The sequence below is a fragment of the Temnothorax americanus genome, unplaced genomic scaffold (genome assembly GCF_048541705.1).
Source record: "Temnothorax americanus isolate GAGA-0224 unplaced genomic scaffold, ASM4854170v1 Scaffold10, whole genome shotgun sequence".
Taxonomy (NCBI): Eukaryota; Metazoa; Arthropoda; class Insecta; order Hymenoptera; family Formicidae; genus Temnothorax; species Temnothorax americanus.
In genome coordinates, this window is record NW_027509231.1 from 1,697,984 (window position 1) to 1,724,045 (window position 26,062).

At 43.1% G+C, this 26,062-nt stretch overlaps 3 protein-coding genes and 1 long non-coding RNA gene across 11 annotated transcripts in view; 3 read left to right on the plus strand and 1 right to left on the minus strand.

The window, feature by feature from the left end:
- Hnrnp-k (Heterogeneous nuclear ribonucleoprotein K) overlaps positions 1-26,062 on the minus strand; it is an 85,047-nt gene that overhangs the window by 6,793 nt on the left and 52,192 nt on the right. For all 7 annotated transcript variants that reach the window (XM_077410465.1, XM_077410447.1, XM_077410484.1 and 4 more), the window contains 2 exons: positions 24,817-24,889; positions 24,532-24,642 (listed from right to left, as the gene is read on the minus strand). In XM_077410465.1, coding sequence (XP_077266591.1) covers positions 24,532-24,642; positions 24,817-24,889 — 184 coding nt within the window. The remainder of the gene's footprint in view (positions 1-24,531; positions 24,643-24,816; positions 24,890-26,062) is intronic.
- LOC143900087 (cytochrome b5) lies at positions 2,836-5,999 on the plus strand. Of its 2 annotated transcripts, none has more exons than XM_077411052.1 (3): positions 2,836-2,980; positions 4,510-4,790; positions 5,613-5,999. In XM_077411052.1, the coding sequence occupies exons 1-3, from the start codon at positions 2,886-2,888 to the stop codon at positions 5,747-5,749; spliced, it is 513 nt and encodes a 170-aa protein (XP_077267178.1). In that variant the 5' UTR covers positions 2,836-2,885; the 3' UTR covers positions 5,750-5,999. The 2 variants fall into 2 exon arrangements, with proteins under 2 accessions (XP_077267178.1, XP_077267187.1); XM_077411061.1 differs by lacking the exon at positions 2,836-2,980 and adding an exon at positions 3,387-3,564.
- LOC143900159 (uncharacterized) lies at positions 6,138-7,897 on the plus strand. Its single transcript, XR_013257720.1, has 2 exons — positions 6,138-7,057; positions 7,763-7,897. It is a non-coding gene; the product is annotated as an uncharacterized LOC143900159 (long non-coding RNA).
- Positions 7,980-11,006, plus strand: LOC143900117 (cytochrome b5). The gene is made up of 2 exons (XM_077411109.1): positions 7,980-8,180; positions 9,462-11,006. Exon 2 carries the CDS (start codon positions 9,503-9,505, stop codon positions 9,944-9,946), a length of 444 nt encoding a protein of 147 aa, XP_077267235.1. The 5' UTR covers positions 7,980-8,180; positions 9,462-9,502; the 3' UTR covers positions 9,947-11,006.

The window sequence follows — 26,062 nt, forward strand, 5'->3', positions numbered from 1 at the left end:
TGTCTTCAGAAATTTTTAGATCAAAATTAGTTTCACATTTCAGTCTTGTATTACTTCGACCTTCGACCGATAAATCGCTGACGTAACAAAGCGAGTAACTCTACTCTTCGTGTGTTCTCGACGGTTCTTTTTAATTACTCCGACAATCGGGCATGAGTCACGAGCAGGGTGTGATACTCCGTCCGCTTTCTCGACAACTCTCACCCAACCCCCTGGTTAACGACTTAACGATGCTCGAACGTTTTCGTACCCGCTCCACTAATCTGCGCTCCGCTCCGCTCTTTGCCGCGAGGTTTCTAAGTAATACCCCGAGACGACAATGTTCAGATCGCGTGCTGATAGTCGTTTAACAGTCCACCCTTTACTTTCCGAGATCGCGATCACGCCACGTCGAGACGGCTAAGAGCAGAGGTACAACCATTCGGTGGCACTTAAATTTTTCTTAAGCTAATTCGAGCTAAACCCTGTCGTTCGCGTCGTAAACTAATCAGCCCGTAAGCTTTCGATGATAAATGGACAGAGAGGTTTACGGCCGTAGGTGAAATTTTATATTATACGAGTAATTTTGCGCATTTGTGCACGGGGGAAATGAGCGGGGTCTACGATGAACTGACAGACAGTGATGCATATAGGGTGGATACGTGCGCGGAAGATAGCTTTGATGGCGAGTAACGCAAAAATGAAAAATTGCCGATAACATCGACAGCCGTATGCTCAAACGCGATATATTCAAAACAGATAACAATCTATTCCGCTCAGGTACATATACACCGCGTGCCGCGTCCGGCAACCGTGGGCATTGTACGGAGAAATCGCGCCGTTTAATTACGCAGATCAAAGCAACCCAGTCTCGCCAAACCCCGCCAGCCCCGTACAGGTCCATTCAAACGCTTCCGACGCAGACACAGTCCGGCGATATTGAGGCTCGCGTACGTCTGTTCCCTGACACAGCGTTAAATCCAAAGTGATAGAATCGAGAGAGTACATGCGAAGACAGAAGAAGAAAGAGAGAACGCAAATGCAATTTATATACTTCTAAAGTTTAATCGACTCAGTTTTACGGCGCAAGAAATAACGCGATATTTTTTTAAGGGAGAGAATGAAGGCAAGATAGAGCTGCATTCTGTTCAAACAACGGATGATGTTCGATCGAACATCACAGACAGCGAATAAATGGCGAACAGGCAATATCGTTCGCAGATATAATTGGTCGATGGAATTCATAAATGGGCCGAAAAATAAAAGTGTCTCGTTGTATGGACCAGCTATCTGGTTCGAATGCGATTTGGAAGAAAAACCGATGGAACGTCGTCGCAGATCGATATTTACATGACTCGTGCCGAGGTGAGGGAAGCCAAATGTGATTTTAATCGAATTGATTAATTTTGCTGATACGATCACAAATCAGACCGGATTAATTTCGGCGCGATAGAAACGAGAGAACGAGCGCGGATTCTTTACACGCGACACAACAGTTTTAGATTGACAAGGATTGTTCTTGCAGTCAGCATTACCTCTCTGACGTTTGAATCATTTCGCATCCGGAGTTTGCGAGCGTAACGCTATCAAGCTTTCATTTATATTGGCTGCATGTATATCTTCCGGAATTTTTCAAAAAGGAAACAAACGCGTTGCGCTTCATTTATTCATTCCGCATTGTCAAAGTAAGATTTATCGGGAATGGGATCTGGGCTAATGACTTTGATAATTAATCGAAGAAGCTCGGTGGGAGAGGGGGAAATAAAAGATAAAGATGAAAGCTTCTCGCTGTAGTGCTTCTTGACTCGCGTTTCTTGCGGGGAAGCGAGACGCTGCGGGGGAGAGGGGGATCCTCGAAAGAAACTCGCCGCCCGCCAGCCTTTCCGCTGGACTTTCCTCTGACATTCGATATCGGTAAACTTGAAAAGAACAACGTGGATCGATCGTCCTTTGTAGGAACCAACCTACCATAAATAGGCAGCGTAAAATAGCAGGAGTACACTCGCGAGAGATTGTACTCCTGCGAGATTTCGCGAGGAAGCGAGATTATTTCGGTCGAAACATCGAGCAATATTACAATGCCTTGCACCGCACGAAGCTGTCTGCCATGACCTGCAGGGACCTTGATCCGTCCTGCCGCATGCCGCGCCGTAGCTATATGAATTTTCAATTTTCCAACAAGTTTCCGAAACTTCTCGCGATCGCGGAGACTTCCGTCCTTTCCCTTCGAGTGAAAATTTTCTTGAGCATTCAAGAGATGACAGAGATAATTAGATGTCCTCCGAAGTTTCAAGGCCGCGAACTTGAACCAATTATGTCATCTCATGTGCGCGCAGCTCGAAAAAATGTATGCACAGGAACGCTGATAATTCTCCGAGATTAATAACTTTTGTTTATACCGCGCTTCTCATCGCGACTGTATTATCTCCACGAGACGCAATTAAACGTAAAGAGATTTGTACTAGAAGATTAAGGTGGCCGTAAAGTGCTTATGGTAATTCAGCGCAAACATCTATAGGGGACTTCAAAGTCCTCGAGCTGGGAGGATAACCATACGAGAGGCGGTTTCGCGAGAATGAACCGCATTGCGCCACCGAATTCGCGTTTGCTTAACAGTCCTCCGTTGCAACGGCATCTCCGTAGCACAAGTTTACAAACTTCCACGGTAATACCGTCGGCGGCGTCATGCATCTAATCTAAACGTGAATATTCGCACTATTCAATTCGAGGCGACGAAGTTCCGTTCCGCGACAAGTTCCGCGCCGACGATTGCTCTTACGTAAACCGTCTAACGAATATCGCAACGATTACAATTGCATAAATGCTAAACAAAGGTGTTATCGGCTGAGACGAATCGTGATATTTGTCTATCACTAGAGCACTCAAGGATAGAAGTTTCAAATGTCATGTATTTTCGCTTCAGTTATGCCGATGGCATTGGTCGAGCACGACCCACGCTTTCTATATTCCCTCTGACTTCGACTTTTATTTCTCGATCAAGGCAAGTAATTTTCATCAGTAAACCGATTATTTTAGAGAAAAAGAACGTACTGAAATTAAAAATTCGTGCTTGTGTATCGTAATTGTGTATGAGGGCCAATTAAAAATAAAAAATTCGCGAGAATGTGACTACAATGAAAATAATTAATGTCCAAGATAATCCTTATAAAACGAGAAAAAACGGTCGCGGACAGCTTAGTGGCTCGAAAGAATTACGTTTTCGCAAATAACAAACTTTTTACTAACAAGCATAAGTTAAAAAAAAAAGAACTTTTAGATTATAATAACGTTTCTGCCTACAATACCTACAATGGCGTGACTCTATTCTGCAACTCATCGCTAGCCCAGTAGAGGTATCAGTCGTTGCATTTTCATGAGATCGTAGTTCACGGAGACGCGAAATTCATACGCATTGTGCGCCATTGGTGAGGAAAGATAGTCATCCGCTTTGCTACCTCGATTCTATTGCGATTTAGCAATTGCAGTGCGCCGTGACTTCAAAGTGACACTACGGAAAAACGTGTAAATCGCACCCGTTATAAAATCGCAAATCACCTCTCAGGATATCGAGTTTTTTCGAATCAGGTGAGAAGCTACGACACAAAAAATCCTTGACATGTGTAAATGTTATAAAAACTCGTCGCGGACGAATAAACGAAGTTACATCTTGCGTTTTCCAAATCGCCATTGCTATATCATCAAAGTAATAGATCTCTCGCTTTCCGGATTGCTCCGGCGAATATCCCTTCGCTGCCCTGGCGTACATTTCGATCAGTAGATTAAAATTTCTCCATGTCAAAAACTGGCAAATGAATGTAGTGCCAATCGATAATCGGAAATTTCGCATCGCGCGATTCTCGGTGCTGTATACGCGGACTTAAATAAGTAATAGTGATTGATTAAACATTAACAACGCACGAATACGCTATACAGATTTCACGTCGGTAGAAATTAGACGAAGATATGTGTGTGTGTGTGAGAGAGAGAGACTATAAAATAAATAAGATATGACCGCGCTCGATACCGCTCGTGCGCGCGCGGCGTTTTGTCGGAAATGCCGGGAGAAAAATACGGGAGAAAGAGAGAATTCACCGCGCCGGAAACCGTATCGCGACGTGAAATGCGACAGGTACGAGAGACCCGCTTTCGCCGTCGACATCCGCGAGGAGAAAGAAAGGCAAGCAGCCGGAGCAGTGGCTCTAAATATGCGCGAGATACTCAGAACGCGACAAAGCACGTCGTCGTCGTCATCGTCGCTGTCGTCGGTCGGTGTCGGTTCGTTTACACAGCTTATTTTCCCTTTCAAAGTGTTCCCGTGCACGATCGATCTGCCATCGAGATCGAGTCAAAATAGACCGGCGCGTGTGTGCGTGTCGTCCGAAGGTGACACGAAGGCAAACCTTTTAAGGATCTTCGCAAAGCGATCTAGCACGCTGTAACATACGCAGAGAGTCACAAATCGTTGCTCGTACGAGGCGTCTCGAAGATTTTGCCTTCGTGCATCTTCATAGAGAATCGTTTCTTCTTCAGTGGCATCATGATGGACATCTACACGGCCGACGAAGTTGCCCGTCATAATAATGCCAATGATCTGTGGATCGTGATACACGGCGCGGTCTACGATGTCACAGCGTTCCACAAGGAACATCCCGGCGGTGAAGAAGTGTTGCTGCAATTAGCGGGGCAAGATGCGACAGAGTGTTTCGATAGCATCGGCCACAGTTACGAGGCGATTAACCTTCGCGAGACTCTCAAAATCGGAGAGCTGGTGGACGATATAAGCTCCGCTGAATCAAAGACGACGACTACAGGTTTGACAATTTGTTTCTTTCCTCGATCGCTTTTCGCGCTTGAATCGCATTGTCCGGATTTAATATAGTTCGAATCCATAGCTTACGAGTTTAACGCCGTGTTGCAGACAAAGTATATCGAGCTTCTATTTGCAATGTTTAGGTCACCGATAAATGTAGACTCATGTACAGGATGCTTCAAAAAAATATTGACACTTATATGGAAGTAACTTTTTAGAGAAACAGAACTAATAACAACACAAGATATAGCGATAAATGTATTTTGTCTTCAAAGAATCTCCATTTGTTTACCCATCATTGCAATGTGCAAAATCTGCGACAAAGAATTATAAATGTGATTGCAACACTACCCAAAGAAATGTGCCTCGGGGCTCTGGAGACTACAAATCGTTGCTGTAGAAGATTCCAAGAACAAGAATATGTTGCACACATGGTGAATAAGTAAAGACTGTGTGAAGATAAAATACATTTGTTACTCTAATATCTTGTGTTATCTTATCAGTTCTGTTTATCTAAAAAACATTACTATACAAGTTTTAGCTTTTTTTTAACATCCTGTATAATCTGTATATCTTTCACGTGTCTCCTTAATTCTCCTTAATTTCTACGTCTTAATGAGCACTTTTTTTAAACCTAGCACGTTACGTCAACGACCATGAATAATGTACAAGAAACGTTACTAACACATTTATTACAATCATTCTATTGTTGTCTTAATAGAGAATCATTTACATATAAATGTACATATAACCGCAAATCATTTTTTTGTCTTGATGTCATTAAATTTTTTAGAAATTAAACTTTTTTCTTCTTTATCAATAGAGGTAAAAGAACCAGTGGAGGACGATTGGCAGTATCAAGAACCGAAGGCAGAAATGCAGTCCCGGAATATGACGTTCATATGTGGCGCTATCGCAATTTATGCTATAATAATGTTTTACTGGTTCAGTAAACTGTAGACAGAACAAGGCAATTCACGTGCGCGATGTATTAATTTTAGCATAATGCTAAAATTTGCAAAATACAATGTTATACACGATTCAAAGCTACTGGTTTGTTTGTCGCTTTTATTTGTTAAATATCTTAAATAATTTATTACCTTCGACGATGTAAAACTGTTCTCGCGTAAATGTTTTATTGGATATACTTATATTTAATTGAAAATTTGTTATTTATTATTTAGAGAAATAAAAATATAAATTAAATGGATATTTTTTTTTACTTTATCTCTTTTGACTTGATCTCAAGAATCTCTCTAATGAAATAAAGGAACTTGTACCCTACCTATAGCTCTATCTACATGTATAGTTAAGCTTAGGAATTTATCGCTTATTGTACTTATCATAATTTTGTGTGTTGTAAAATGCAACTTTTAATGAGGCACCCGTTAAAGTAAAAAAACATTCAAAAGAGATAACTCAGAAACATATATAGCTTAGTAACTCTTCTCGTTGTAATATTTAATTTTGGTGTGCGTTTTATATTCGTTCGATATATTTAAACTTTATTCCACCAAAAATGTACGTCGAAAGAAAGTATCAGCAGGTTCGTCTGAAGTGTCTCGCAAATAGATCGTGCGTCATTCATGAGCATCATGAATATAATTTGCACGAAGTCGTCACTCCGTTGATTGATTGAAATTATGAAAGCAAGAAGCGAGGAAATGTTTTTATATAAATATAAATGTATTATCGGATATGTTGCGTCATTCGTTATCGATTCAAATATTTGCTATTATGGAAAATTGCGGAAGAAAGAAATATCTAATTGCACGCGCGCGATACATGTACATGTATATATTATTATGTATTCAGAATGTATATATTCAGGTATTACTCCAGAATTCGCGCACACGAAATACACAGTGCGACCTCGGCGCCAAAAGAAGCAACTTTTCCTCTGCCAAAATTGCACCAAAATAGTAATTTTTAAATAATTTTTATGATAATTAATAGTTATAATATTATGGAATCTTTAGAAAATGCATGTTAAAGAGCTTATTCGTTAGATTTTAATTTTATCTAAAAACTGTATTATAGATAAATGCGCATAAAAAATACAGACACGCACATATATATGCATGTGTGTTTTTCCTTTGTTTTTAGATGTATACTACGTGCAATATACGACCTCACAAAAATGCTATCGACCAGCTCGACTATCATGCTTATCTTCCTGCGATTTGCACGGCGTCACCATGACTAGACGCTTTTGCATATGAATCGAACATCATGCCCGCACAGTACGTGAGTTCACAAACAGGAATGGTACGTAGCAATCTTATACAAAAACATCTGAAAAATCACTATTATTTTTCGTTTGCGTGTCTTTGGACTACGATGGAATTTATAGAAGGTCTCGCGCAATTTGAATTTAATCATCATTATGGCAAGGAAAACTCAGAGGTGAAAAATGCAATTATGTATAATACATATTGCGCGTGATATGTTTATAAATTAATGTGCTGACTGTATAACTAGGTTCAACGAGATACGAGATTATTTTTATTCGTGGTTTTTATTTATCTAACAAAATGCCACCGAGAAAATTTTTCCGATAAATGGAAAATATTTGTCAGAATTCCTCGCGATTCGAGAGCTATGCGCGATAAAGTAAGACCGTTACATTTGAATGAAAAGTATGTCTATTGATGTTTCCATTCTGTATACTGCATGTTACAACTACCTAAACTGATAAGTTGGCTGAGTTGTCTTATCAGTTTCAGCGATCTTCTCTATCCTACAAAAGTCTCAGAGGTATAGATTCGCACTACGCGAAGTCGCGATTGACTGATTGGCCGCGATCTCGTACGTACATTTTGAAGCTGCTCTTACAAACAAGAACGCCCTGAGCGATCAACCATCATCCGCGACTGCAATTCTAAAATCACGAGTTTCATAGGGAATTTCACGATTAGGCTGTATACTGTTCTTTTTCATGAAAAAGAACAGTATATTATTATAAATTCGCAGGTTCTTACACAAGTTAGCCATTCGAATGTCCAGCCATCCAACCATCTAGAGCTCTGGACATTGGCTGTGATATGCGTCAGCGTTATGTTTTGCAGTAGAAGCAGATTGGCAACGTCGCGGCTGGCCTGCAGATAACATGAGAAGAGCCGGAGCGGTGGGGTCCGTATGACGAGAGAAACCAAGAGGGGGATCATAAAGCTGTACAAACGACAGACGGATTCCGTAGTGTGCGGCGGATTCACGCAAGTGCGACTGCGAGAAGAGGTTCACGCGCGACGTCTCGTCGACGGAGATCATCGAGGTTCACACCTACGTCAAATTTTGTGCCGCTGACTCGTGTTTTTCTCCAGATCCGTCTCCTCCCTTCAGGGAAGTCGTGACGTATCCGTAACACACCCTTCGAGGGTACGAAGAGGAGGTACGTGGCGCGACAACAAACGTCTGGTCTTCGTTTGCCGTAAACTCCTTCGGACGAGCTTTTCTCCGCAGACTCGACGAGGTCTGAACGTCTGAACGAGCCATCCCGTTTCGAGGGAAACCTGAGAAAGGGCCCTATCGATCCGACGCACTTCTCGAACTCGTATCTCGCTCGTTTCGACGGCGATCTTGCCGACTGTTCTCGCGAATGGACGTCTCGAATCGGTATCTCATCGCGAAGCTCGCGAGTGTACTCGTCCAACTGCCCGTGATCGGACAAGGTTTGATTATTGTAAAGGTCGAGAGAGTCCGCGATCCTTTCAGGCATATATTGACTTCTCAATGGTAAACGTAACGAAGAGCGAGAGGTATAGCTGCCGCATCAGGGGGCGAATTTCTCAAGTGGAGCTTTCACCCGAGGAAATATCCTTCGGTCGGCGCGCGCGCGCGCGCGCGCGGAGAACGTTTTCCCCGAGCGCCTTTCCACGCACCGCACTCGGGAAATTACGCGAAGTACCGTTATGTAAATTTCGAGGAACCTATTAACTAATGGTCTCCAATCCTACGGCGTGGCGTTCGGCTCCGCTGTTTATCGAAATAACTGCATAGCGATAGTGCCACGACGTGACCCCTTCGAGCGGATGATTATGGACAGCGAAAATATATGCACATCAGATATATAATTTATTGCGTCATTAATATTACGAGGCGGTTACGTGACAAATGTTTGCTACATCCGGTACATATGAAGTAATTTGTCAAGTCATTTCAAAGTCATTTCAAGACGCGTCACATTATCACTCGAGTATATAACAGATTATACATCGAACAACAACAATGTTACAGTGTGTACTCGAAAATAACTGTGATAGCCCTGTGGTAACCAACTGAACGCTCGTTACGCAATCATTCCACTGACCTCGACATGATATCAAGCAGCTCCGTTGCTCGTTAAACGCCATGAAACGCGTGCACGACATTGCATTAATATGACATATGACGTCATACTTTTAAATTCCTTTCTAACGTCATTCTCGAAACTTATTGACGTCAAATCACGATTAGCCTTTGTTTTTTTTAGGATTAAACGTTATCGATCGTGATTACGATCGTGGCTCTAGCCTTATCGAGAAAATAAAGAAGATAGAGTAGGAACAGGTTTTATGACGGTTATACGAAATGCATTCTCATATTACGCGAAACGAAAAGAAACCATTACATATATAATATTGAAGCCCCGATAAAAACAACTCTAACAAACTCTTATTTCTTTTTCCTTTAGATCGACTATACGAAGAAGAAATAGCGAAAGATCAACGAAACATGGCGGAAAAGAGAGTATTCACGCGGAGCGAGATTAAAAAAAACAACGATAAGGGTAAAGTTCTTATCGTCTTGCACGACAAAGTATACAACGTCCACACCTTTCTCAATGAGCATCCAGGTGGCGAAGAGATTCTGTTGGATCACAAAGGCCAGGACGGTTCCGAGGACTTCGACGATGTCGGGCATTCGAAAGACGCGATGGAGCTGATGAAGAAGTATCAGGTCGGCACGATCGACGATTCGGAAAGAGCGAACAAACCGCCGAGGAAGGGCTGGGTGGCGGGATACAACACGAACGAGCAAAAGGACATTCGAGGACCCGGCATGCCATTTTACCTACTCATGAGTGGAATAGTGCTCGCAGCGAGCTTCTTATTTTTCGCGTTAAAAAAAGTATTAACCGATCCGCTGGATGACAGCCAGAACGCTGTGGATGCGTAATATAGAACGGTGTTAAAACATAAGAATAATGTCGTATTAGTTTCTAATGCCTCTATGGTATCCAAAGCGTAGCTCGATAATTAACTTCTTAAAAAAAAAAAAAAAAAAAAAAAAAAAAAAAAAAAAAAGTCTTACTTTGTATATATATCTGTTAAACGTTGTTACATAAATAGTTAATGTCCGACTGAAGTTAATGTCATCAATGTCTAAGCATTATTAATTCCATTGGAATATGCAATACTTTTTTATACGGAAAATAAATGTAAAATTAAAGTTAATTGCTAAGATTGTATGAAGAAATGTCAGCTTTTAAATCAGCTATTTTTAATGAAATTATATAGAGCATTTTTCCAATAGATTAACTTTAATCGTTAACATTTTGACTGCCACGTCACCCATATCTGGATGACGCGTAAAATCACCTATTTGTGACAGGTTTTATTTATCTGTGATTAAGAATAATAAACGATATAAATTATATTAAGACATTAAAAAGAACAAAATATTAAAATAATATACTCGATTTATTAAGCTCGAAATCGACTTGGCAGTCAAAATGGCAATCAAGCAATATTACATAAATCACCAAGCAAAACAAGTTTGTTATATCCGACGTCTTATCTTATATCTATGATGCTATTCTCTCATAAGTTGCAAATTGCATAATCCAAAGCAGCCTGTGTTATAACGTACGCGAATCAGACAAAAAGAATATACCCCTACAATATTTTGAAAATTTCTTAAGAATCAAATATGTTAATGTATATATGTATTTTATTTTATCTTGCATAAAACCATTACCAATAATTTCAAAATTGTTTGAGAAATCATTAATTACTTCAATTAACAATATTAATTTTTATTCAAATATCATATAATGTAAAATTTGAAAAATTACTAAATAAAGAGTCGAAACAGGTTACAGCTGCAGTGCATTCAAAGCTAAAAAAATATTTAAATGTTAGATTACTCTTATCAATTCAACGAATTGTTTTCGTTAACAATATCTATAATTAACTATCTATATATATTTATAAATTCAATATATTTCTAAAAATTTCTTATTGTTAAATTTTGATCCAGTTTCAATGCTATCGCTTTTATAATCTTTGGAATTTATCGCTCTTAATTCTTCTTAGATAATACTTCTTAGATAAGAATGTAAATATGTTCATAATCTTATCTAATGTAAGATATCTACTTCTACTTGCTAACGATAAACTTGTTGTTAATTTCCGTGCGACATAAAAACGGGATGTTTTTTAATACTTGCAAAAACTTTCGACTATAATCAGCGGAATAAATTGTAGTGTTCCACTTTCTATTCCTACGAATTGTTGTAAAACAATTACGTAACAACCGCTAAAGAGATCGCGAATTTTCACAATCCGAGTAAGCGTTTCTCATTCCGTAAAAAGATGCGAATGAATGAATCGTGGATGTTTGGGGACAACTAATTGCGAAAGTTAAGCATTTTAATAGAGGAAACCAAGTACCAGCTGTGTGGTTAACTGGAGTGTAAGAATTTAACGACACGCGAACGTGACATGTGAAATCGAGAAAAAGGGAGAGAACGTGAAAGACTCGACAGAACCCATTCACGACTAAATAATACCTACATATGTTACTCGCACACATTTTATCTAACAAAGCAATATAAACAATAATAATACCTTTATGCATTGCCTATATAGATATACATTTTATCGAGCAAGAAACATTTTTTAAGCAACACGAACGCGTGAGCTATCATTTAAATAAGAGCTTTTATTGTACTCATAATTGGTTTGATCCGCTTGTTAAGTGCTCCACGTAATTGTCATACGTCCATCGACGCTAATTATAACCCAGGGCGGACGTAACACGCCCGCGGCCGTCCACGTGTCGGCATTTACACGCCGGCCATCCGGGAGTTCGTCGCTTTTCCGAAACAAGTGGTGGAAAGTCGTATTGTCGCGCCACGTCCGACTACCCCCGTCGACTTCGCGCATGCATGCGCGCGTGTTGAAACTCGCGAGAGGGGTCACGGGGAAGTACCGCGATGACATATGTGGAAAACCACATATCCTTCCTGTCAACCGTCGGCCATCTGCTTTACATACCGACTTCCGGCGCCGGTGGAAACTTTGAAATACACCCAACCCTCCCGGCTTCTCTGGGTCGCGGAGTTCTTCAACTCTCATAATTCTCTCTCTCTCATAACGCCGTGCTTTTCGTCTCATTCTCTCTCTTTTCTTTTCACTTTCCTCTCTCTCTCTTGGCGCATCCTTTGATGCTGCGCAAAGAGATGACACTCTCGGCATGATAACAGTTTCGCACGTTGGAAACGCTAGAGCATATCGTTTGTGAATAAATAATACCGCCTATGTGACATTTTTCTGCAAATGCAATTTTTTACTTCGGTTGTTTCATCATTCTATAGAATTTGGGCTGTTTTTTGGCCACTATTATTCACAGATGAATTTCAATGTTCATTGAAGAAGTTACATTTTGGCACAGTTCTTTGTTTCTCCTGGAACTTTACTAATTGTTACATAGATGGTATTGTTTATTCATTAACGATATAAAAACCACGACGATGATATTATCTTGTTTTACTCTGGATGCTCTAGATATGATAGGAAAATGACAATACAAAAAATGGCCACCGGTGACGGTAATTAAATAAATTAAGCGAATTAAAACATCTCAAGCAAGATTATATTGATCTGGGGATAAAATATCTCGTACCCTTCGATATCAAATAATTGCGGATTATACAACGTTCGTCGTGTAATTCTAACTCATCCAATTTGAGACGCTCCTCATCTTCCCTGCGGCGGTAAAGAATCGTTTACATTTAGATGCCAAGGCAGAAACGTGATTTTTTTCTTATTTCTATTTGTCGATTTCTCAATGGCGCTCGGCGCCGCTCTCTTTGCGAGGAAACGGAAACTCGATACGGTCCCTTTGAAGAGTCATGATTCCGTCCCTCTCCTTTTCCACTCGGCGAGCTTTAAAAACATCGATGCGTGCCTCGGTGTGAGGCAAGTGTAAGTTTTTCAAAGCACCTAATGCGCGCCGCTCTAAGAAAACCGTCGCGATAATGCGATCCGATTGAATTTCACGTTTCGGAAGTATCTTTTGCTTATTCTGCTTTCGATTTCGCGTTGGCTCGCGAGCCATTAAGTCGCGCCGCGCAGAGATTGGCAAAAAGCTGACAGCCAATCAAATGCCATTACGATGATTTAAATGCTTTAATGCTGAGTAGGAAAGGCGTAAAAACACGCCACGAAGTCGTTTTCTTCCACGAGCGGAAAGAAACGGGAAGAAAAGCGAGGTGCGCAAAGAGAGAAAACGAATCCACGGTGAAACGAGGGGTATTCTCAAATGGACGTAACGAGTTCTCGGCAGTTTCCCGGTTACTTCTTGTGCTACCGTCCACCCCTCGCACTTACTTTTTTCCTCCCGCGACCCCGTTCGTTCCGGTCTCTCGAAAAGGAGCAATTTTTCCAATTCCTCTCAGATAAGGCGCTTTAACAGAGAGAGAGAGAGAGAGAGAGAGAGAGAGAGAGAGAGAGAGAGAGAGAGAGAGCGCCGTAACAAGATGCTATTTTCCTCGTTGGTGACGGAGAAAATAAACTGGAGAACATCAGCGGTAACAGGTGCATACGCAAAAGGGTAACAGACAGTAGAGGGAGAGACAAAGTACTCGGGCGCGCACGGAATTGTAAGGCGGCGGCACGGAGGATATAATAAATATCCTGGTAAATGTGCGCGCGGCCGTCCCGCCGCGTTCTCGAGGACGACGATATTTCACGCGTCGCGAGATGAGCGCGCGGCACGCATGCGGATTTATGCGGCAAATTGTTTTTCACTCTTCTTGTTGGCGAACACGCTCCGGCTTCGGCTCGGCACGGTCCGAACACGCGTGCGTGTGTGTAACCGCGCCGATAGGAAGGAAGATGAATACGATAAAAACTTAATTGCCCGAAGGATAGATAGGTCTATCTGGCTTTCCTCCGCGCGATGCATGCTTGCAATACCGTGTGATTAATGAAGGGGGAGAAGAAAGAACTGGCCGATACCGGTCGCTCGCACTCGCGCCCTCGAAAAATTCTCGAATAACGATTCGATCGATTCGCGGTTCTGCCCAGTTTTTCGCGCGCACTTTTCTCACGATGTATAATCGCGATGCAACCGAACCGGCTTACATGAAACAGGTTGCGAGCGAAAATGCAGCCAAGTTGTGAGAACCGTGTTTGCGAAACGTCGGCGAGCGCAGCGGCGGGATGGAAAATAGCACGATCGAACGGGTGCCTCTCTCGGTTGCCCCGAGGTAACATTCGAACGAAACCCGGAAATAGCATGGTTTAGTTCCCGCTATAAAATCTCCATTTTGTGCAATACTATTCTCCGATAAATGAATGAATGGGACTCGGAGAGGAACTGTCGCTTGCAATGTCGTTTTGTCTTCGACGCTTTAGCAAGATGGATGCTCGCCCCTGTCGAAAAAAGCTGTGAATCGATCGAGAAATTCCTGGGAAGAGCGCGATATTCTAGGTGTTCCGAACCGACGATTACGGAATTGTTCGCGATGGTACATGCATCGCGAAACGACGTGCAGAAAACATCACGCGGCTTGATCTCGGGGGTGCGTCAACGCTCGAGGTGATGCGGATGAAACATCGATCCGCGTGAGATTATGGTACAGCCGTTAGAGTAACGGAGTGCCTAAAGTTTTCAGAACGTGGGCAAGTAGAGAGGAGTGGAGAGGATGGCGCGAGGTCGAATAATGGGCGCCGCAGCCATCGGCTGTGTACGCAGCTTTTCGAGAGTGTTTTAACGAACTCCAGACGGCGTCGTCGCCGGCGAGGTATGCGGAGGGAAAGAAATGCTGAAGGGCATTTTTTATTCTCTGAAGATCGGCGAACCGACGAGAGCTATTCGTTGAGAGGATCGATCGATCGTCGACGAGTGATCGAAATATTAGTATGTTCTTCAATTAAAAATATTTTAATATTTGAAAACCATCCGCATATACGAGTGCTCAAATCTCGAGAAAAAATTTCCTTCAGGGTTTATTAATTTTTCAGACGAAATTAAGAATATTCTTGAGATGCAAATAAATTCGATTATTATTTGGGTTTTTGGCCTGTTTTCTTTATTTTCGTAATTTTAAAAATTATATTTAAAAAAATACTGCAAGAAAGTGGAGGTTTCATAAAATATTTATTTTAAGGAATAAAAAGTTAAAAGAATTTGCATAAACATAAAGAAAGTGTCAATACTTTAGAAAGATTCTTAAGAAAAATTGTGTAGAAAGATTCTTTAGAAAAATTCGAGATTTATCTAAAGATCTAAAAATCTCAACTTACAGAATTTGTATATTCGGTATTCGTGAACTGAAAAACAAAATTCCCGAAGGGACAATTTTAACAAAAATTCAACTTTTTCTAGGAAAAATGTCATAAAATATATATTGAATCGAAACTTTAAATTGCCTCATTTACGTCAAGTTATGTTATAAGTAAACTAAAAATTCATCGATTTTCAGTATCCTCGCTGTATTTACGGTTCCCGCATGTTTCGCAGCGGGTCCACTTCTCACTCACGATGATGATCAAAGACGACGGTCACGTGGCGAAGCCCGCGTTTCGTCTCGGAGAAGCCCAGTTCCTCTCAGTGGACAGTCTAATATCGCTAAAAGCTTTTTAATAAACAGTCTTAGAGTCTCGCGACGAGTGCGCACACACCGACATATGTATCGAGGTATGCGTTGCGCACGTATACACACGGCACGAATCGCCTCTATACAAGATTCCCGTGGGAGATGGTTGAGGTACGCTCTGGTCGGAGAGACTCTGAGAGAAGGGGAATAAAGTGGCACACAGAACCGAGGAGGTATATCGCGAAAATTCGCCTTTCCCGTACACGCGGCGGACGCGACGTATGAAAATGTAGTGAAAGGGCTGAGAGACGAAAGGGACATCCGCAGGGAGTGACGACGTACGATGCGGAGAGGGGAGCTGTTTATTTTACAGAGTGGAGAGGCTAAGACGTACGATATTGTCCCCGGCAAAGTGGCCGAGTTCTATTTTCGAGATACTCGTTCCTTTCCCCTCTATCCCTTTGCCAGTGCCTTTCTTTCTCTTCCCTTTTGCCCTTCGCCGTCCGTTTTCCGCGAACGGCATAAATTTCCACCCGAGAAGTACGGCGCAATGACACGCGAGTTCTCGTTCGCTATTTTTTTTCCCTACCACCGCCCTTTCTCGTAAAGTCAAGCACGAGAGCCTTATCACTTATCACTAGAAATGGGATTGTAATTACGTCGCATTTATCAAAAGAGTGATAAACTGCACAACGGCATTAACTCGTTAATTAAAAGGAAAGAGCTGAGGATGATACTTTGAAAGTGAAATTTGCATTTAATGTAAAAAACAATTTTCGCGCAACGTAACGAGAGAAAATTCAGAGCAATCATTATGTAAAAAATTCTCAAATGTGTTCTAAGTGCGAGCGTCGATGTAGATCGATGTGATGGAAAAAATCGCTGCTATGGGAATTTTCGGAGAACGGAATTCATCTCTCGACGGGACGCGATTTAAAATTAAAATATGACATGTTGGAAGAGAGAATGAGAAAGTTCACTGAAATTCGCTCCTCTCGACAGACGTGGAAGGTGTACATAATAAAAGCTTCCGGATCAATTTTCTCCCGTTCTCACGTGCAAGCCTAAAAAGATTCCGACCTTTCCTTCAGTCTCTTCTCCGCTCCACAGTGGAAACGAAAAATTACATAAAAGTCGCTAATAAAACTTTCATCAATAGCATGATCTAAATATTTATCAATAATTTATTATCGCTAAATATTTTTCTTCGATAATTATAAACATTACTCATGTCGGAAAAAACTATTTCGTCGCCCTCAGGGAAAGAGAAATAAAATATTTCAGTCCGGAAATTTTCGCGGGAAGTTTTTACCTTCGAAACGTAATAAACTAAAAATTTCTGGTACACAGAAGTCGGTGCACGTGCACGTCGGTGGATATTGTCGGTGAAACTTGGTGTCAACGAAATAGCGTCCGCGAAAATATCGTCAGCAAAACCTTCGCCGTTGATTGCAATGTAAACCGGAAAACATACGAAAGAGATTCGACAAATCTACGCGGTTCCTAGGGACGCCGGCGTTGATGAAATGTGATTTTCGTCGAATATCGCGCGTGAGGTAATCCACCGGCGTCAAATTTTATCATCGCCCATTTCCTATTACGATAAATTGTCGTTGTATCGCAGTTTAAATTCAAGTAGGTCACTTTGAAATTTTTCCGAAACGACGTTAGCATAAATTTGAAATATTTTAATATAGTATACCTCATCTTCCATGCAATTTATATAATAAATTGAAATCAATAATTTAAATGAAAAAAAAACCGTGTTAGGGCCCAAATTTAAATAAATTTGAATTCACATGTATTTCCGTGTGAAATTAAACTTCGGAATTAAAAGTGAATCGAACTCCATTTCAGGTTTGATAGATATCGTGAGAGTTGATAATACCGCATTTCACTTTATGGGCCTAAATGATAAGATCAGAATAAAATTGCCGTTAAAGGAACAGTTTCTCTCGTTTTCCTAATGCTTTATCTAGCGAGAGAGATAATCTGGAGTTATCTACTTGTCCCAGTTTCATTTGTACGTTCGTACATACGCGTTCGCGGTACACCGACCACGCGTGGCAACTGGCAACAGAGATAACACATCAAAACGATGAAGTGAGCGGACATCTCCAATACGGAGACAATGGAAATTTTTCAATCAATTCGCATAATCGATCGTACATAAAGAATCCTCTATCATGCGTCCGATCTAAATTCCGCAACGATGCTCTCTGCCGACCCGCGTTACGGAAAGCACGGAAGCGAAAACGCGTGTCTGGAAAACGAGCAGCGTCTGCACACAGACGTAGCTAAGGCAAATACAGACCTCTTCTCTTATCCTCGATTCTTTCATTTTTCTACGGTTTCCCCGCTACGCTTTATTTCCACGTTCCATCGCTTCTCTCTCGCTGTTTTAATAAACAGTTTATAAATCTCAGCGCAAACTCCACTTTTTGAGCCCGCGTTTACTCGCGTAGCCTATTCCCGACGCGGGCAAACAGATGAACGCGCTCCTTTCCTGTATCTACGCGCCCGCGTATCTACTTACTTCCGCCTCCAGTTAATATTTGAAAGTTTTGTTTAGTAGTTCTCGATAGCGCGCGCGCCTTTGTTTCAAGTTATAATAATGGCGAAAAGTTTTGCAATAAATCCTCTTAAATTCTTCATTAACGAAAAGCTAAAGTTTCAAAAATTTCTGTGTTAATGCAAAGAAACGAACGTACTTCTCTAACGAACGCACCGTGATACGATAAAAAGAATCCTCTAAAAAGAAGCTCGATATTTCGTAAGGATTAAGCAAACGAATACTATCACCGGCGCGCGAAATTAATCAATATCGTTCAACTGACGTACCCGTGATCGACGAAAACCCCACAAGAACTCCGCAAAATCCTCTGAATCGTGTGCACTGAGAGAGCAGCATGTCTTGTTACACGAGTTAGCCGAACCGTGGAGCGTGGAGAACCTCGCGAACGTGCGAACGAACGACTACTGAAAAGGCGGGTATAGGGTTCGCGGATCCGTCATGCGCTCCTGGGCTCGATTTCGGTCGCTGTCGCGACTGCACCCGGATCTCATTCAACCACAAAGGGGCCTCACCGCTACGCCCGCTTCCGCCGCGCGATGCTTCGCCTGTTAAGTCGCCCTTGGGACCACCCGGTACTTCGATCAGATTGCAAATCGCCGGAATATTTGAATATATAGAGCTCTCAGCGTATATATTGGTTTCAATAAACCTATAGTTGAAAATTATTGCATACACTGCAGTATCAATTATCGGCTCTTCTCTGAATCAACTTTCACAAATCGTTCTGTTTTTCCACTAAAATTTACGCGTGTTCAATTTTTACTCGCGTCTATCTATGCCTGAAATAATCTCGCGGAAAAAAATGGTATTTCTGTTGCGCGCATTGATGAGAACGAGATATCTTCGGATCCGCAGAAAAACGCGAGCAATACCTTCGTCGAAGAAGAGGGGGAAAGGGAAGGTTAAGGTAGCCCGAAGACTCGTCTTGCCGCGCTGAGCGTCACCGGCGAAGCTCAGGGACTTAGCGCTACACCTGGCGTGGCAGCTGCTCGGAACCGTCCGTTACCTGGTTCGGCAGCACCTGTTCAGGGATTGCGTGCGAGGCCTCAGCGCCAGAAAGGCCCATAGCAACACATGTTGCCCGCGAGTGCTCCCTAGCGCGGCAAACGAATGATTGAAAGAATAGAAGAGAGCTCCCTCGCTAGAACGCCTTGCGCCATTCCTCTCGCAACTTCCACCGTGAAAGACACGGTCGGATTTTTACGATCAGAAAGGTGAACGTTGTCAAATAAGCTAGCTCAAATAGACACGACGTCGGAAGAGTGAATTTCGAAAGAGAGGCACGGCGGATCCTTTTTACGAGCGACACTCGCTGCGACGACCGACGCTCGGTACATCGAAAATCACCGGTAAAGTTTGCGTTGACGCGAACCGTGCGTACGCGGCAAATATTTTGATACTTTAATTAATCGTACAGTTTAATCGAGAGGGAGTCAAATATTTCGCGGAGTTAAACGGGCGGTTCTTGCCGCGACCATCAAACACCGCGGGTTGTTTGAGCTCGTTTCCCAATCACACACAAATTTGTATAGAAATACACGCGATTTATTTCGGCCGTATATATCTGCCTACGCATCTGTGATAAATGACGTTTATCTAATTGCGATTAAAATTGTTCACGATAAAATCTATCAAATAGATACGTGCAGCCTTCATTGAAAATATCTATATATATATAAATCAATTAATTTTAATTTAATGTGTGGATGCACCCTTTTTCAATGCTGACGTAAGAAACAATCTGTTATGTGATAAAAAAAGATCGTAAACATTGGATACGCGAGGAACGCAACCCAAACGTAATTTTCCGTGGTGCAACGCACATATTTCGTTCTCTCTTCTCCTCTCTGGTTCTACCTCGTCCCGTACCCCAACGCGCGCCGTAGACAAAACGGCGTCGGTGGATAATAAAAGCATCGCGTGTGCATAATTATCTGGTGTACCTTCCTGGAATTAATTTCGAGCTTCGCCGGAAGAAAACTTTTTTTGCTTGCCCCTGTCCGTTAACTCGGTACGTTGCCCTTTCTCTCGTTCGCCCGTTAAACGCACGAAACTTGCGAAGCAGCTTTGACTACCTCAACGAGACGACGAGACGACGAGTGGAAGGCACTGGAAGGAAAGCATTGTCACACGAAAAAGCACTAACGTCGCGAAAGAATGCGCCGAGAAGAGTGCCGCCTGAGCTAGTTTCACTCTTTTTACGATCCGACTGCCGTGATGAAGTTTATCAATAAAAAGTTGAAGTCTTTAAAAAAAGGAGTCTTTAAAGGAAATATTGCACCGTAAAGAGGCACGCGAAAGAGACGAGATGGTCCACGTTCGTATTCGCGACCTGTTGCGACCGATTTTCCTCGACGCGATAGACGAGCTTTACATTAGTATGGTGGTTCTTGTGGAATTAATGGGCGGTCGGGGCGGTTACGTTACGCGACCGGAATGACGAAGATCGAAGATCGGCTGCGACGCGAGGCCACGCAATTGCCACATCGTACGTGCATGTAGATCGTGCATGCGGTTGTAGATACGCGAGCGGCGGATATACGTCGCTGCGTGATAGAACGCGCTTCCCTGATGACACGCACACGTGTGGTTAACACGCGACGAGCTGCATTGTGAGCGCGCCTAATGATTAGCTACTGCAAGTGGACATATGGCTTCCTCCGTGTATACGTTAATACGCCCGCGTATTCCGAACTACGCCGTCTTCCTCCCCCGAGGGGGAAAGAAGAGCACGTCGCGCATGAAACATCGGTTCTATGGCAAACATATTAATCTCGCGTTACGCAACGTCCAGACCCGGTTGTCGATCCCTGGGCTCCGGCGCGGCGGGACATCGAGGCGTACCTCTCGAACCGACCAGCATTTTTGTCGATTGATTGGACGGAACGCTCGCGTTGGCACACGAAAATGACGAATTTCGCTCGGCGTATCATCGAGCGTAGCCGCGAAACCTTTGCAAAATTAAACGGACACCCCGAGATATGAATTTTGACTCAATTGACAGATCGCCGGTTTATTCGCCGATCCTCCATTTTTTACACGGCGACGATGTGCGATCCTGTATATCGGCAAAATTTATGAGAGAAATGACACTTTCTAATATTTTGTGAGTTTCGTTCTCGCGATTACAACGATCTTGAATAAAAATCATTGAAGACTGTGCGAAATCGATTCGACGATTTGCTCATCCATTGACCTTACGCCATGCCGATATCGCGGACTCTTTTGAAGATTCAAAGTGTACGATCGTGGTCGTATTATACTCACCAGATGCAAGCGCATCGCGTCTCGTGTCACCACCATACCTCGTGTCATGCATATTTTCTCTCCGCCGCGCCGCATCTCGGTTATTCTTTTCACGTCCTTCGGACGCCGTTATTAAGGAGTATCCGAATATATCAGTCAATCTATTTGCATGGACCTCGTATATCAAAATCCGTTTCGATGACGCGGGAGAGAAGTGTCGCGGAGCGTAGATATTCAGCGAATTTTTCGATGTAAATGCACAGCGACGTCGATCAAACCAAGGAAGTTAAGCGTTATCGTCGTCGTCATCGCCGCGCAAATATTGGCCGAGTTGTCTGACATTGTCAACCGAAATCGCGTCACTGCTCTGCAATTAACTAGCTCTGTTATCGAGCGGCTGAGAAACTCGAGGGGTTAATTAGAGGTGATGAACCCGCAACCGCGGTCCCGCGCGCCCGCACGCACGCACGCACGTGCCTCAAAACAGTCGATAAATTTCGATCGCACACAATTCTCATCGTCCCAGGCATTATCCGCGCGTTAATAGTTCGTCGCACACGTCGCGTCATGCGCTTTGTTGTATCGGCCGCGTAATAATTCGTGCGGTAAACAGAACGCTCGGTCAGCTTTTCGCGCGACAAATTTGCAGAAAATTGCGGGCCTATTCAAGCCGCGCGCGCGCACGCACGCACGCGCGCGTTTTGACAATCGGCACCATTTCGCTCGCACCTATGTACAAGTTACGGGAAAGAACCTTCCTCTTTTCGTCGTTATTCGGAAAGAGCAAAGAAAATAGAATTCCGGAGAACTGCGCGCGTCGTACTCGCGCGGAATAATAAACAATCCTAATCCCGTTCAATCCTTATTATCTCCTCGACGACGACAAAGCCGACGATCGGAGAGCCGCGCGCGTTTTCTGGCAGCGAGACGGAATCCTCGATGACACAATAAAAAAAAAAGAAGAGCTCGCCGGAATCCCGTTCAAAATCAATAAAGTTATCTTATCCCTTACCAACCCCCGCGGAATCGAAATAAAACGACTCGGCGATGTCGCCGAGTGGCGGTGCCGTGTCTTCCGTCCCCCGTTCGAGGGGGGAGTAAAGGTAGAGAGGCCCCTCTGGTCTGACTCCGCGGCGGCTCCTTTTATTATCCACGTCGCACCGAGGCACAGAGAGCAATTTTTGTGTTTCTCGTCTCGTGAATCGCGTCAAATTATTCAGGTATGAATTTTGATTGTCCGCCAAACAAAACCGTCCGAATTTATCTCATTTGTTGTGCGAAGCTTTTTGCTCCGACACCGTTTAAAAAGTTTAAAGCTCGCTGTGTGCACGCTACATAATGTAAAATAAACATTTTTCCTGATTGATTAAAAAGCTCGCTAGTTTACCTTTACCTTTTACAACATCGTGAAATTCGATTGTTTCAACTCCCCTTCCCTCTCAAGCAATACGTTTAAAATGTATTATTTGACGCAGCAGTTAACGAAACTCTAATAGGCTAATTATCTCGGCTGCTCTTCACCGGGGAGGATGTTAAGGCTGACGAAATTACGAATAAGTTTTCAGCAAATTGTTAAACAACATTATTGCGCGTGTTACGCGAATACACAGGCGCTGTATGTGGAATTTGGTAAATTCGCTCACAGCCGGGTAATGATGGCAATAGCGCAAAAATACGGGGTAAATACAAACTCTTGTGGATAATACGAGCTGATTAATTAACCGTGGCATGCGCCGCTGGAAAAACACAGCCAGTTAAAAACCGTAGAGAGAAGTAACGCTTATTATAAAAGGTTGTTACTTATTGTGTTTAATTTTATTTCACATGTGATTGCTATTTTACGTATATGATTATCGTTTCAATTAGTTTCATGATGCTAATATAATTGAAATATCAAAAAAAAATAATTGCGGTATTAAGGATTGCAACAATTCGATTAGCAAAATAACACGATGTTTGCAAAATGATCGCTGCCGTCACCTTCCGAGTTTATCATTGACTTTTCAAATTCGTTAGTGATAAATTTGTCGGACCGGGAAAAAAAACGTGGAACAAATCGTTCTTCGAAGAGAAACAGAAAGAGAAATATGACGGAGGAGGAAAGTGACGGCACTCCAACTTGAACACTCACTGATTCGAAGCGAGACAAAAGCTCGGTCGGTCGGCTATACATTCAGTTTTGTTTCTCGTAAACGCGAAAACGTAACGAGCCACTTGACCACGTTGCATATTTCAAAACGGGCCAACTAGTCAGCCAGCCAGACCGAGCCCTTCGTTGGAAAACCCGGACGAGTATGGAGCTCGTTATGTAAAATCCAGGCCACAATGTCGGGGAGAGATCGCTAATTAATGGGGACTTAATTGTCGTTCTATCTTGCTACGTCGCTTTGTTGCCATTCTCAGAACGGAGAGAAACAAAACGATCTTTTCTCGCTGATACAAATCCTTAAATACCAATAACTCGCGTATCCTAGGCAGCGCGCAAATCTATACGGTGTCCGAAGTATCCGACCGCGAAATTTTACGATGTACAACGTCTCTCATGAAAGTTCCCTTGCACCCATAATTAAACTGGAAGAGTTTGAATACATTATAAACAAGCTCGCTCTTCAAAGTTTCGATCTCTCTGTCTTTCACTTCGTTAATAAGTTAATACGCACGCTTTAAAGTCCATAAACCGATCGCAGTGTTTGCGTTCACAGAGGCAAAACTTCGCGATCGCCCGATGAATTGTTAATAAAATAAAAGCTCCGTGAGAGAGCTCCGTGAGAGCCTCCCCGACGAAAGGATGGGGCTGGATTTACTTCCAAGCTGTTGGCGCCGCTACTTTGATGTTGTATCAATTGATAAATTAAATATCCGATACTCGGTACACTGGCGTGTAGTTTGAAAACATAAAGGGATTGGAGCGACAAGGAAACATTTTTTGCCCTTGCTCAGTTTTTGGTACTCGCGTCGTTTTGCATTTCCAATTTACGTGGCCGTTTCTCATGCAAAATCGCACACACGTGGCAACATGCCGCGAAATAGCTGTTCGCCAAGGAAAACGCAGAAAACGCGTTATGTCATCTTTAATCACGAGTCATGAATAAATATTGGAAAAGATTGACTCACCTCGCGGAGCTCCTTGATCTTCAGACCGCCTTTGCCGATGATGCATCCCGCTTGACTCTGATGCACCAGCATGCGCACGTCGATCTCGTCGCTGCCATGGCGAGAGCCGTTCTGAAATCGTGTCGATAATAAATAATGGAAATTTGAGATACGCCGCTTCTACGGTCTAGGGCATGGAATCGGTCGTCGCGATCTCAGACGAGCGGGATTAAGAGGAGCGCGAAAGCGCGTACAAACGATTCGAGAAAGAGGCGCGAGGATGAGGATTAGGAGTTTAGCACTTACCTCTTCCAGATTAGGTACGACCTCGTTCAACACTTGCAGAACAGTGGGCAGGTCCGAACTGATGGTGAGCACCCTAGAATCAGAAAGATCTCCAGAATTATGCTGACCTTACGTACCGGTGCGTGATTTCGCGTACGTGCTATATCGACCATACAGCCCCGTGCGAATGACGTATGCGTGCGTACGAGACGCGCTCGCGTGTGATTACATCAACCAGCGATGCCACCCCCTTCCCGTTCCCCTTTTCCCCGTGCGTATTTCAACGTCACCCGTTAGAGCGCTTCGAAACGGAGCCGAAGTGAGGCGTCGATGAAATTCCAACACGCCCCCGATGGAGTAGAAAGTAATTAAATGCGCACACGGGTCGATCCGAGCTGGATGTATAGTGCATATCGCATTTAGTCTCAACGACGTTACGAATGTTCGTTGTATATCCCGAACATCTGTACCTCGATGTTGGACTCGAGCCTGATATGAGTTACAAAAGTCGACACCGACACCCAATGATACAAAATGTCGCGCGCGATCGCGATGACAACGCATTGTGCATTAAAAGGCGATAATACAAATTTAACGGCAACCGTGTGTCGCGTTCGATATTTGTCGCCGTGCAAGATCAATTTTCAATGCGGACGCGCGATCGCTGAGTTAACACCATTCTTTGTCAACTGCAACGTACAGTGGATTTTCCGCGGATTAACGAATCTCTGTCGAAGCCGTAAATCTTTAACCACGTGATAAATCCGGGGCGTCTCGCAACGTTTCGCAAAAATTACGAGCGTTACTAAGGCAGCGTTGAGGGATTTAGATTTATTACGTTACACAGTAAATCCGAGTGCGCGACGTGTATTCCAGCAGTTCCGCCACATAGCGGAGTCAACAACCGCAGCTTGCGAGAATCGCGTAGGATCGCGTGCAATCGCGGCCACGACGATCGACCGTAAGCTCGGACTAGATTCAGCCTCGCGGTATTTTCCCGACCTACATCTGTTCAGCCGCAATCGTACCGCGCGATCGGAACGATCGCGTTTTACGTCCGTCCCCCACCGGGACGAATTACGCGTCGCGGAAAACACCCCCGGTAATACGCACGCGGTTCAATTCCGCCGATAGTAATCAATATCGATCCGCTTCCTTTCCGGGTGGAACGGGAGAACAGCGAGATATATATGATAGAAACGGGAAAAACCCGAACATCGTATCGTCTCCATTCTCTTAACGTCATCCCCGTATAAAGCGTGTAATT